This window comes from Amblyomma americanum, chromosome 2 (assembly GCF_052857255.1).
Source record: "Amblyomma americanum isolate KBUSLIRL-KWMA chromosome 2, ASM5285725v1, whole genome shotgun sequence".
In the NCBI taxonomy this organism is placed as follows: domain Eukaryota; kingdom Metazoa; phylum Arthropoda; class Arachnida; order Ixodida; family Ixodidae; genus Amblyomma; species Amblyomma americanum.
This window is the reverse complement of record NC_135498.1, coordinates 93,771,667-93,784,033: the sequence shown is the minus strand read 5'-3', so window position 1 is coordinate 93,784,033 and position 12,367 is coordinate 93,771,667. Positions and strand designations below refer to the sequence as shown.

At 44.8% G+C, this 12,367-nt stretch overlaps 1 protein-coding gene across 1 annotated transcript in view; it reads right to left on the bottom strand.

The window, feature by feature from the left end:
- Gprk1 (G protein-coupled receptor kinase 1) overlaps positions 1-12,367 on the bottom strand; it is a 106,736-nt gene that overhangs the window by 28,578 nt on the left and 65,791 nt on the right. The window contains exons 2-4 of the mRNA XM_077654929.1: positions 8,105-8,181; positions 5,445-5,518; positions 492-593 (exon numbers count right to left, since the gene is read on the bottom strand). Of these exons, the coding sequence (XP_077511055.1) occupies positions 492-593; positions 5,445-5,518; positions 8,105-8,181 (253 nt within the window). The remainder of the gene's footprint in view (positions 1-491; positions 594-5,444; positions 5,519-8,104; positions 8,182-12,367) is intronic.

Below are 12,367 nucleotides of genomic sequence, written 5' to 3'. Positions count from 1 at the left end.
CACACTGCAGTTTACGCACATAATGTTGCTTCTGTACATAGACACACTGATTAGTACTCAGTGCACTACACACACAATCGCATGGCCACAAAGGACAGTTCCACCCGGATGCAAGTCCCGCACTGAGAGAAGTTTATGCTGCTCACACGCCATATGTGGGGGCAGCAGCACACATCAGATTGTGGGAGTTTTGCGGTGGCCGCCACATGACAGCGCCACTATGCCATGTCAAGCAAAAAGGATATGATGTGGGTCTCTCGACACAACGCCGATACCGCCTTTTCTGCTGAAAGGGAGCCTTAGAGCTTTAATAACAGACTTTATTCTTACTGCAGAGAATAATTCACTGCATTTTTGTAGTTAGCAAAGGCTATTAATACATCCCAACATATTTATTAAGAGGGCCTAAATTCGCAAGTAAATGCACTCTGTGCAGCAGACACCAATAGGATTGCACATCTCTTGAGCTGTGCAGCATTCCAGCGACTCACATGAGTGTGCGAGAGGAGTTCTTTCATGATGTAGTTGTCGTAGATCTCCCTTGCTGCTGTCCGCCTTTCTTCGGCAGTCTCCAGCTTCTCGTAGCGTTTGATCTGCAGAGAACACAAAGAGTTCGTGATGCTTCTTTTTACTTCACACACCTCGGCCAAGCTCCTGTTCTCCCATTTGCTGCATTTACTTATTTTTCCCACTACTCTACCAGCTTTAGGAGCTCCCTGCAGCCAGCTACATGCTTTTGGTAACATTGGTAGTCATGCGAAGTTAGCACTTCAGTGCATGCATATCTGCAGTCCAAGCCACACCAGCGAAGCTCAGCTTCACAAGCCATCTTACACAAGGATGAATGCAGCGAGTTGTGCACAATCACCTGCAAGGGGCTCAAGCCCTTGAACACTCAGCTCTCGAATCTGCTGACTCTTCCATATACACATAAAGTTAACCCTCTGAGGCAATTTGTACACAGTTGTGCACACAACAAGCTAGCAGCTTTTTCTCATGTGTGCTACACTTAGCAGCGATTTCATTGTTTCAGACAAATTTCACATCGTTCATATCTCAAATTAGCATCCTTTGCTGGTTGACTATTTTATGTCAACTAGCGAACACAGTAAATAATTTTTCTGAAATAAATACACTCAGTAGCATGCCCTCAGCCATTTTCATGAAGACAGATTTAGCCACCATTTTTTTTTATTCTAAATTATTAGCATCACGTGCATCTTCAAAACAGGAGATGATTCCATGATCCGTCATGTGTTATACGACAAATGCCAGCATTCCAATCTCACTATATCAAACCACTGTGACTCTTTGTACGAAACTTTCTGCACGTGCGAAAGAAGCTTACTGTTAGTGTTTTCTGATCTAAAACTAAAGAGCTGCCTTTCCTGAAGCCCGGATGCACAGTTCAGGTGTTAAGATACCCACTTTTTAATTGAAATAGCAAGCGGTGCTGAAACAGCTGGCTGCACTCAACCTAAAACAATTAACATATAGGCAGATTTTTTAAAGCAGGCTTTTCTAGCCTAAAAAAAAAGACTAAAGGTGCAGTATCTACACAAATAAGATTGTTAGCCTTCAAGGTTAGTACAAAAACAAAGACAGACAGCACACAAAATCTGCAGAAATTAACATTTATAGCTGCCTGTCTACAACAATAGACTCAACAAGAGATGCATCATGGCCATAAGTGGCACAGCACTGCCGCACGGTATTTGAATAAGGCGCCCACGCAGGAGATAGCTTGAACTTTACACTCTCTTCACACCTTGAAGCAGTTCTTGCGGTAATGAAATACTCCTAGATACCGCATCTTAGGCAACCTCAGTCAAAAGGCAGTCTATACTACCTTCATATACCTCACTTGCAGGTAATTTACATAATTTGATATTTACTGGTACGAGGAGGCATCAAGCAACATGCTTTCGTCGGATCACAAAACAATATGCTTCTAACTTTGTTGTTCTTTAAAGACTTAGCTGATACAAAACTTTTCCCACAAGAATTTTTTTACTAGCTTCAAAACGCCAGTACTTTTACAACACTGCATGTAATCAGGACATAAGCTACAATAAATTTTCATATCCCAAAAAGATATGAAAATATATTCTCCTGAACTTAAATAAATGAGACAACTCATACGATGCCCACTTTTTGCTTTGCTACCCTTACTTTATCTTCCCTGTCAATCTTTTAAACTTACCAATAAATTTCCTTAAATTGCAAATGGCTTTGTGCTATGACAGAGCTCAGTAAACGATTGCATGAGCAGCACAAAATCAAAGTTGGATGCATACTGAGTACAGCACACAGAAAGATCACTTTTGCCACAAACTTCCATAAGCACTCACTGCCAACAAGCTCTAATATCAGACCTCTATTAACATTTGGCATGAGAAAAACATTTCCAACTAAAAGGTTAAAAAATTACAGCAGTCAGTTGTGTGAATCGCAAAAAGTTCACGGACATCGTTGCTCAACTGAAGCCAAACACCATCGACCTGCATCATATGACTCCACCATCCATCATGCATAACAACTCTAACACAGCCCAAAACAACCTAAAACATCGCATGAACGCTGCCCTTAAGGCCTGTGCTGTCGGCAAGCTCGCTTTTGTTCCTTTCCAACAGCCACAAATAAGTAATTGAGACTGAAGTTCTGCTCAACTGTGGAACAGACCAAATAGAAGGATGAGAAACAAAGGGCATGTAATGGTGAAGTACCGCCACTTGTTCAGACAGAGCACAGCGATCTCTGCACGTACCTCGTCCTAACCAATAAACGGCCTCACCAAAATATGGAGTGCCACCCGATGAAACTTGCTTCATTATTTTTAATCAGACAAGTGCTTCTCATAACAGCAAAGCCCCTGTTTGAAGTCCCATGGATAACATCTACATGCAATAGAAATTCTCTCAAAGAGTTCTTTACTCGTCTAGATCCTAAATGGTAATGAATTCATACAGATTACTCCTGAATGCCTTATACAGCACTCCTCTTTGCAAACATCCTGCATGGATTTGTTGGCTCAAAATCTTTCTCAGAGGCTGCAAAAAGAATTGGGGGACACTTAAGATCCGCCTTGAAGGGTATGACGCAACAGCGGTTCCTCTTTCCCCGCAGACACGAACACTGTGTCCTCTTTCACAATTGCAGTCATTATGTGAAAGATCACACGACATACATATAAAGCCCTGCTTTAACCAAGCCATACGAAAGCATCTGCATTACGTAGCGTGTCACACTCGCAACCCGTGGGCCTGAGGGCCAGGGGTTTCCGATGCGCCGCTGGTGTGGCTGGCGCCATCTATGGGAGCCTCTTGTAAGCTACCTGTCCTTATTTTCCTGTCAAACCTACAGCAACGTCGACACCGGCTTTTCTGCAACACGGGGCCCTCACGCTTTCGCATAAAAAACTCTCACACGGTAGAGATACTGCTTACCAAATATGCAGGCCCATGAATAAAGTGAGGGACAGGGCATCTGAGTAAGCTGTGCATGCATGACTGCATTTGCCTCCAAGCAACCAAATAATAATAATAATAATTGGTTTTTGGGGAAAGGAAATGGCGCAGTATCTGTCTCATATATCATTGGACACCTGAACCCGTTGTAAGGGAAGGGATAAAGGAGAGAGTGAAAGAAGAAATGAAGAAAGAGGTGCCGTAATGGAGGGCTCCAGAATAATTTCGACCACCTGGGGAACTTTAACGTGCACTGACATCACACAGCACACGGGCGCCTTAGCGTTTTTCCTCCATAAAAACGCAGCCGCCGCGGTCGGGTTCGAATGACATGGCATTAGGTTGCCATGCCTTGTTGTTTTATGACTAAAGAAATGAGAGCACTCGATTTATTCGATGGCCTACGTTTAACAGTTTAATTACAACCCAGTGTGCTCTTACCACAGTACCACAGTACATGATTTGCATAGCTATATAGCTCTCATGAGAAAATGATGTACATGAGGCAGAAATGACAGGAAATTGAAGTTCTACATTCCAAGGAAACCATAAATGCCATGGGCAGTTTACTCTGCAAGTAACCCTGCTGGGCAGTGAAGACAGGGCATATATATGGGCAAAGATGCACTGCCTTTTTCCATCACTGAAACACAGTGGACATGACCGCAAAACCAATCATGCCTCCGCACCGTGCACAGAGCTCCTTGAGCCACTGTTCCACAAAAGCGTGCTGGGAAGCAACAACGGCGGGGTTCACGGACTTAAACGTGACTGCAATGTAATACAAATAATGCACATGGCCTTACTACTTGCACGAAGAAAACTCAACGAAAATTACAACGAAAGAACAGCTGTCTCAAAAAACGCATAGCGACGTATACTGGCAGCAGCTAGTCTTGCTTGATATGCACTGTTTACTAAACATATAAATGTGCGTATAAATGTACGTACATACATCCCATGCAAGGACAAATAGCAATCGTATGTTAATGTATTTCATTAAAACAAGACAAAGGCGCACACAAAAATTTAGGAAACAGACACCTCGACTGCTGACTCATGCAAAAATTTGTCCTGGTGTCAACATAAATGGCAGCGAGCGGACTGGCTGGATTAAAAAAATACCAGAGCACAAATCAGATCTGCATGTGGCATCTGTGTGATGCACATTTTAAAGCTACACAGCAAACTGTTCCAAGTAATTTGCACAAGCTGACACCAGTGGTTAATGCATAAGCCTCAAAAGCTAAGCTAACTGAAGCTTTTCCATAGCAGACCTAAAAAATGGTCCTAAGATCTTACTGAATTCATCATGTGTCTTTCCTTAGTGCAAACAAGTTTATTGAGAAATGCAGAAAGCTACACAACCCCTTGCGCTGTTTCGGTCGTGCCATTCACTAAGCCCAAGAACCACCAGCACAAGTTCTTGATTCATCGCCCAGAGCCGACTATGACAAAGCAGAGTCAAGACATCGCCCTTGCATTCACAAGAGCTTTGAATATATTTGCGTTTAACATGGTTTTTTCATGAAAGCGCAGCCTCGGGCACTTGTGAAAACTGCACTGCATTCAAGAGCGCCTGAAGTAAATTCATTATCTGCTCCTGTCAAAAGCCCGCCCTCAGGGCACTTTCGATAAACAGTGGAATGACATTTGTGCCCGCAGAAGTTCCCAGAAGTGAAGTAAGAGAATGACGTGACACCGGGGCCGAACAATGGAGCCCGATTCATCTTGGCCGGCCCAGAAATGAGAAGAAGTAAGGAAGAGTCAACAGAACGAGTCACCACTAAGAGCGGCACACATCAAGACTCCAGTCACAATAGGCTCTGCGACAAGACAACTGCTCTGACCCACTGCAACACAGCTGTATTTGCGTGCACACACACATCGACATTCGCACACACATGCCCAACTGTGTACAAGATGAGCCAGCTGTGATGGAAAGCGTGAAAGAGAAAGAATGAGAAAGTCACCCACCTCTTCATAAAAACTTAGCTGAGGAACCTGCTCGTCGCAGACGTTGTCGCAGAAGTCCTTAAATAACAAGTAGCCTGGAAAGAAAACAGTAAGCCCGGATGAAGAAAGAGACATGAGGGCCAGATGTGCAAGAGTACAGTGCACAAAAGCAGCCTCGTGCAGCAAAAAAATATAATAATAATAATAACGCTCTTTGCGCTGGCATGTCGCTGTCGACAAGCCCTTTTCAACACCTGAAGCCCGCTGAAGTAAAATGAAAAATGGTGGCTGAGGTGAACAAAAAACAGGGCCTGTCATTGAAAAAGGTCCCCTGGCATGATAAAATTGTGAGAACAGCAGGTCATCATGTGACACAGAGCATTGCAGCTGTCTCTCTTCTACAAGAAAAAATAAACTGGGGTTAAAACCTGGCTGCAAGTGAAGCACTCAAGTTTCTGCAATTGAATAACGGATTGGCAGTCCCTGTATTGCAACACAAGCAAGGATGCGACCAGTAAAAGCCCCAAAACATTCAATTACGAGCTTTCGTCATTAAGCTGGGTACTTTAACCTAGTGACAATCTGAGCAAAAATCTTCATGAAATTCAGCAGCACAGCTGATGACAAGTTGGCTATTTCAAGTAATGTTGCTTGGGCAATTTTTTTCAAAACTTTAGAGACATTTATTTTAAAAACAGTGATGGATACGTCAGTGTGGTTTGTGCAGGTGGACTGCATAGCATGGGAGACATCACACACGTGACAGAGCTCTACTAATAGATGATTAATTAACAAAAATAAACTAATGAACTTTTTGATTTTTGGTTTATGGTGCCAGATTATATTAAAAAATCGAAGGAACTCAATACCAATAGCAAGACCAGTTTTTAACTTTTTGAATTGGCACTGTGATACGAAATATCAAGTGTAAAAAGTATGCGTTTAAAAACTCGTTGAATTGGCTTCCCTGCGCTACACTTTATAAAATGATCTCATTGCATGTGACATTGTTCCCAAGATCACGTTAACTTCTACTACGTTAGCAAATACACGAAATGTGTCTGTATATGCTATATTAGAAATGTGAGAGGTGCAATTTTATCAATGTGGACTTAATAAACTTTCAAAGGCATGTTTTTCGTCTTCGATATTTCGAACTGCAACGCTGATTAGGAAATTTCAAAAGCTGGGCTTGCGTTCAATGCTGACAGCTTTGCACTACAATCTTGTGCCCTAGAACCAAAAATTTTTAATTTGATAAGTTAATTTCAGGTCATAAATCATGTTTTAGTTGACCTCTATCATATACAATACTCCACAAATGAAACACGAACAAGACAACTGAAATAAGAACAACAAAACAAGAAGATTTTAGCCAGGAGAAGCTCAATTCTTCAGAGGCACGAAGATTCTCCTTTAGAAGTGTTAATCAACCTGGCTTGTATTTCCCCTCCCAGATGTGATACATGTTCATGGTTTTGTGCTGGCATTTCAGTTTTCGTGTTTGCATTTCGTTTGTTGTGTATAGCACATAATGTCTGCACTGCTGTACAATCCACCTGCACAGCCCACACCAGTGTATCTATAGCTGATTTTCAAATAAAAATCTGTAAACATTAAAAGAAGAGGAACGCCTGGTATAATGCTTGAAAGAAAAAGAAACACTGTTAAGAGCCCCAACATTCTTTCACAGTAGAAGTGCTGTCTGCATTTGGCGCTTCTATATCCACAGAGCAACACTGTGAAATTCCTCCACGATCTCCAGCACTCTAAACAACAAAGAATTAAAGTCTCCTTCACCCACCAGTGATTTGGAGCCCCGGATCAATGTGCTCGGCCCCATCGTAAACCCAATAGCAAAATAAGAACTGCTATGAAGGAATCTCTTCCATGTGACATATTCACTCACCAAGGCTCTGACAACCAAGATCACGACCAACATTGCTCTTTCCACATCTCCTCATGAGAAGAGAGACTTATCTAGGTGCCTGTGGATACCAGAAGCTTAAATGCAGCTTCAATAAGAGGCAAGGGTTTGAAGAAGAGCATTAAGTGGACACTAATCTCCTTTCTTCTGACCCTCAGCCCTAGTAATCAGCACAAGTGCAATGATGTTTCATTATGTCTGAAAGCTGACTGGTCCCGCTATTCATCTTATGGCCCAGGCACATTACCTCCTTGCAGATTATCATCTTCTCCACTTAACTGATTAGTCCCCATGTTCACATGCCCTCAAATATGTCAGGCGAGAATGCACTGCTCGAAGAGTTCAGACACTGTTAGTGCACTAACACAGCACATGTTCCCAAGACGACCGTGTTGAAATACCGCAATTTTATGTCCTTGTTCAGATAAGCAGTAAATGTTTACAGTGTCTACAGTGCCCCTGAAGCTCTGCACACACTACAGGTGGCTCAGAAAGCAAAAAGGCTTGCATGCCCTCCGTAAGCAGCAGAAATGTCCTTCCCTGTCACCATGTTCAAATCATGGGTGAGCTATGGCATACTAATTGGTGCACACTGTAACTCTCTTGAACTTAATTAGGCGAGCCCATTAGGTTGGCATGCATTCTATAAACTCTGCCTGATGATCAGCCACACTGTGGAGTCAAAGGAAAGGACAGAGCAAACAAACAAAGGGCTGCAATGGTGAACAACAGAGAAGAAAAACTGACCACTCACCTAACTTCTGATTGAAGATCTTGTCAAATGTCACCTCCCCCATTTTCTCGAGGTGCTTGTGCATCACGCTTCGCACACTGCAACGACACAACAAGATGGCAGTTCCCTTTCAGCAAGCAGTATACGAAATGCTGACATATTAAAAAAATATGAAAATGATTGTATGATGCTAACAGTGAGATGCTGCAGGCAACCTGACACACAGCTGTCAGTTTGTTCCGCCCACCCCATCGATCTCTTGCTGCAATTGCAGTAAGAGAACAGCAGCTTGGGCTTGCTGGTTTTCCATCCTGATGTTAATAGCGCAGAATGTAGACGGGACACGAGAAGAGAAGCACACACGACGAGCGCTCGTTGTGTGTGCTTCTCTTCTCGTGCCCCTTCAACGTTCTGCGCTGTTAACATAAGGTGCAGTAAGAACGTGGTCAAAGCCACATAAAAACTTGCTGCTGCAATGCGTCACCATAGCCACGAGACCAACATTGCAATCGGCAACCAATGCAGACAGAGCATGAATTCATTGCTTATCTGTACCATAGTTAAGAGAATAACCTGGAACAGTGTATTCTTTGGTTGAGCAGCCACTCTCTCAAAAAGTCCATATAACCCGGTACTTTGCGTGTGCTCAGGGTGTGTTAAAGGGGCTCAGCAATACACTCATACTTCTACATTAAACACCGTATACCGCCTCACTACCTCAACGACAGCATGAATTTTTCTGCATGAGGATGCTAAACTGGGTGGCTCCATAGTTGCACGAGCATTGAACTCCCTGTGCATGCAGTGCATTAAATTTTATTGGAATCTACTAAGCTCTCAGTGATACAGTTCGAATGCACAAAAAAAAACCTCTAGACTCAGGTACGGTAACTGCAAGAACACTTAAAACATGACACATGGAGCTGATGAACTCCTCAAACAAAATTTTCAAGTAAAAAAAATTATGAACAAGTTTCGAGCATTTTTTTTTTACTGAGAAATGCAGTCAAAAACAAGAACTGAGGAGTCAGTAAAGTATTTTACTACAGTGAATACGAATATATATTTATTACTTGTGGTCACTGTGACTTAATTGCTTCATTAAAGCACAGAACGGTACCAGATAAAAGAAAATGATCGTAATGCGATTTCGCGCCAGTCAATAAACTTCGCATCGCCAGAGGACTCGAGCCAATGCCCAACCATGACGCCTCACTGCAGCAGCTAGACGTCTTGTTGCGTTCCCGTTACTTTATGGCAGACCATAAATAAAGATGCCAACGCCCGTGCGCCGCCGAGGTACACACACTATTGCCGAGGCTCGAAGCGATCTCAGCTCTTGATCAGCAGAAAGACCTCGTCCCCTTCAGCCTTTCATTTCAGTTTTCCTTCTTACAATTATTTTCTAAGCTGTATGAAGATCGAACAATTATGTATAGTTTACATACTTTATGCTCGCGTGCAGTTCCTGTTTTGTAGCATCGCCAATACAGCAGAGCTCAGCTTCAGTTCAGTTCATGCCAACGTCCTTACACCAAGGTCAGTTTCACAGCTCCCTATGCACGCCCATTTAGGCGGCACTGGACGGCGTTAAAGTATGGTGCCCACCATAGTTAAAGCTCATTTAGCTAGAGCTTCCAGTTGCTGGAACTAGCGGTGCTGCAGTCAAGGTTTTCTTCCCGCCACAGCGTCGTCTGCCGACTTCTACACATTAGTTTCGGTTTAGATTTCTGCTAGTCGGGGTCTCGGTATCACGTCAAACAACAGGCAGAATCATGCCACCTTCCCACTAATAAGGATTAAAGGTGTGCGCCGTGTTGGTTTCGAATGGCGGCGGCGGGGCGGTCGTTTCTAGTCGGCGGCGCGGCGCCTGGTATTCATTGGCGGCACCGGCGGCGCGGAAAGCTAAACCACAAATTTAAAAAGCTATTTCGCCACAGCCTTCTTTGCTAAACTGGTTGAAATTTTAGGGCTTTTTGTACTAACGGCTCAGAACACAGAATACAGAGGGGTTGAAAGGTGAGAGAAATGCAAAATGCTCTGTATATCTTGTTTTTTAGGTGGCATATTAAAGAAAAGTGAGGCACAGATCACAAGCGCGTATGTTGATTGTGTTTATATATTTCTTGCTCACGACACCGTGCAGAACCTTTCTTGTTTTCTGCGTCTTAGTCGCAATTGTTTTCTTTTTTGCTATCCTTCGGACCTCTTCTATGACCAACTTTTGCTTGGTTCAGCCCTTTACCTGTCAACCAAACAGTAGATGTTATAACACGAACATTTTTGTCTGGACAGTTCGTGAAATCACTTGTTCTGAATATTAATCACCATCTGTTTAAAGTAACTGTTCTTATGAGGGCCTTTTCCAGCTGGAATAAAAAAGGAATAAAAACTTCTTTTTTTTTTTCCAGCAGGTGAACATTTTTCTAGCTGAGGTAGGTCACGTCATGATGCGTTGATGGCTTTCTGCCGTTTTGGGACGTATCGCTGATTCCATCCGCATCCACAGTGCCCGCGACCTACAAGTCGTGATTTCGAAGTTCCGAAACCGGTGTTTCTTATCACTGGTTATATAATAATTGGTTTTTTGGGGAAAGGAAATGGCTCAGTATCTGTCTCATATCTCGCCGCGGACACCTGAACCGCGCCGTAAGGGAAGGGTTAAAGTAGGGAGTGAAAGAAGAAAGGAAGAAAGAGGTGCCGTAGTGGAGGGATCCGGAATAATTTCGACCATCTGGGGATCTTTAACGTGCACTGACATCGCACAGCACACGGGCGCCTTAAGCGCCAACTCCAAGGGCCCTTCCTGGGCGTAGGCGCTCAGCGTCGGCGCTCTTGGCGTACGCCGGAACGGGCGTCGAAAAGGGGCATGCATCTCCACGTTCCTGGTGCTGGTTCGCTTCCCCTCTCGAGCCGACGGAGAGAATTTCAAGCCGTGGAGAGAAGGGGTTGGAGAGCGATGAATGGTCAACTTAAACCACAAAGAAAAGTTCGGGGAACCTGAAAGAGCCTCAAGCCATGAAGAAATGAGTCACCGAGAGCCCTGCGATCCTTCAATTGTTATAAACCGGAGCCATCTTCCGACGCGTACACGAGCGCCCGTGCGCTGACGCCGATATCTATCACGGACAGATATTGGCGCCTCACCGAGGCTCGCTGGCGTCTCCTGCAGTGCGCATGCGCAGACCTTTTTTGGCGTACGCCAAGAGCGCCGACGCTGAGCGCGTACGCCCAGGAAGGGCCCTTGGAGTTGGCGCCTTTGCGTTTTGCCTCCATAAAAACGCAGCCGCCGCGGTCGGGTTCGTACCCGGGAACTCCGGATCAGTAGCCGAGCGCCCTGACCACTGAGCCACCGCGGCGGGTTCTCGTTGCGCCATATTGCAGTTTTGGTTGTCTGGTGACGATACGCATGCGTAGACGCGCGGAGAGCAGGGTTGTTTTTGTTTGTTTTGTGTTTGATTCATTGCAACACACTTGGCACGATGACTCCATGACATGACTGTATGCCTCAGTCAGGAAAAAGAATTAAACAAGACAAAACCGAATCTCAAACGCAGCTAGATTTGCGGGGGAAATATATTCATATTTAGAGGGCGCGCCGATCGCGCCGAGTGAGGACGTCGGCGGCGGCTGCGGCATAATAATAATAATAATAATTGGTTTTGGCGGAAATGAAATGGCGCAGTATCTGTCTCATATATCGTTGGACACCTGAACCACGCCGTAATAGAAGGGATAAGGGAGGGAGTGAAAGAAGAAAGGAAGAGAGAGGTGCCGTAGTGGAGGGCTCCGGAATAATTTCGACCACCTGGGGATCTTTAACGTGCACTGACATCGCACAGCACACGGGCGCCTTAGCGTTTTTCCTCCATAAAAACGCAGCCGCCGCGGTCGGGTTCGAACCCGGGAACTCCGGATCAGTAGTCGAGCGCCCCAACCACTGAGCCACCGCGGCGGGGCGCGGCTGCGGCAGCGCGCCGATCAGTTTGCGTCGGTGGCGCAGAGAAGGCGGCACGCCGATGCCTCGGCGCACACCTCTACCTAGGATCAGAGCAGCGTGTGCGCATCGCACCACGCTGTCTGCGCCCGAATGTTCAGCCACGGCCGCTTGTTGCAAAGCGCTTTGTATCAAGCGGTCGTGGTTGTGCCTACTCCGCTGATCACAGGTGCGGTAGTGATGTAGGGCGGCTCCTGGCGATGGTGGAGTGGTTATGATGTGCGAGACTCGCACACAGCTAATGAACACTTGAAACACGCCATCGAGGAAGGTTTGAAAGGAGGGAG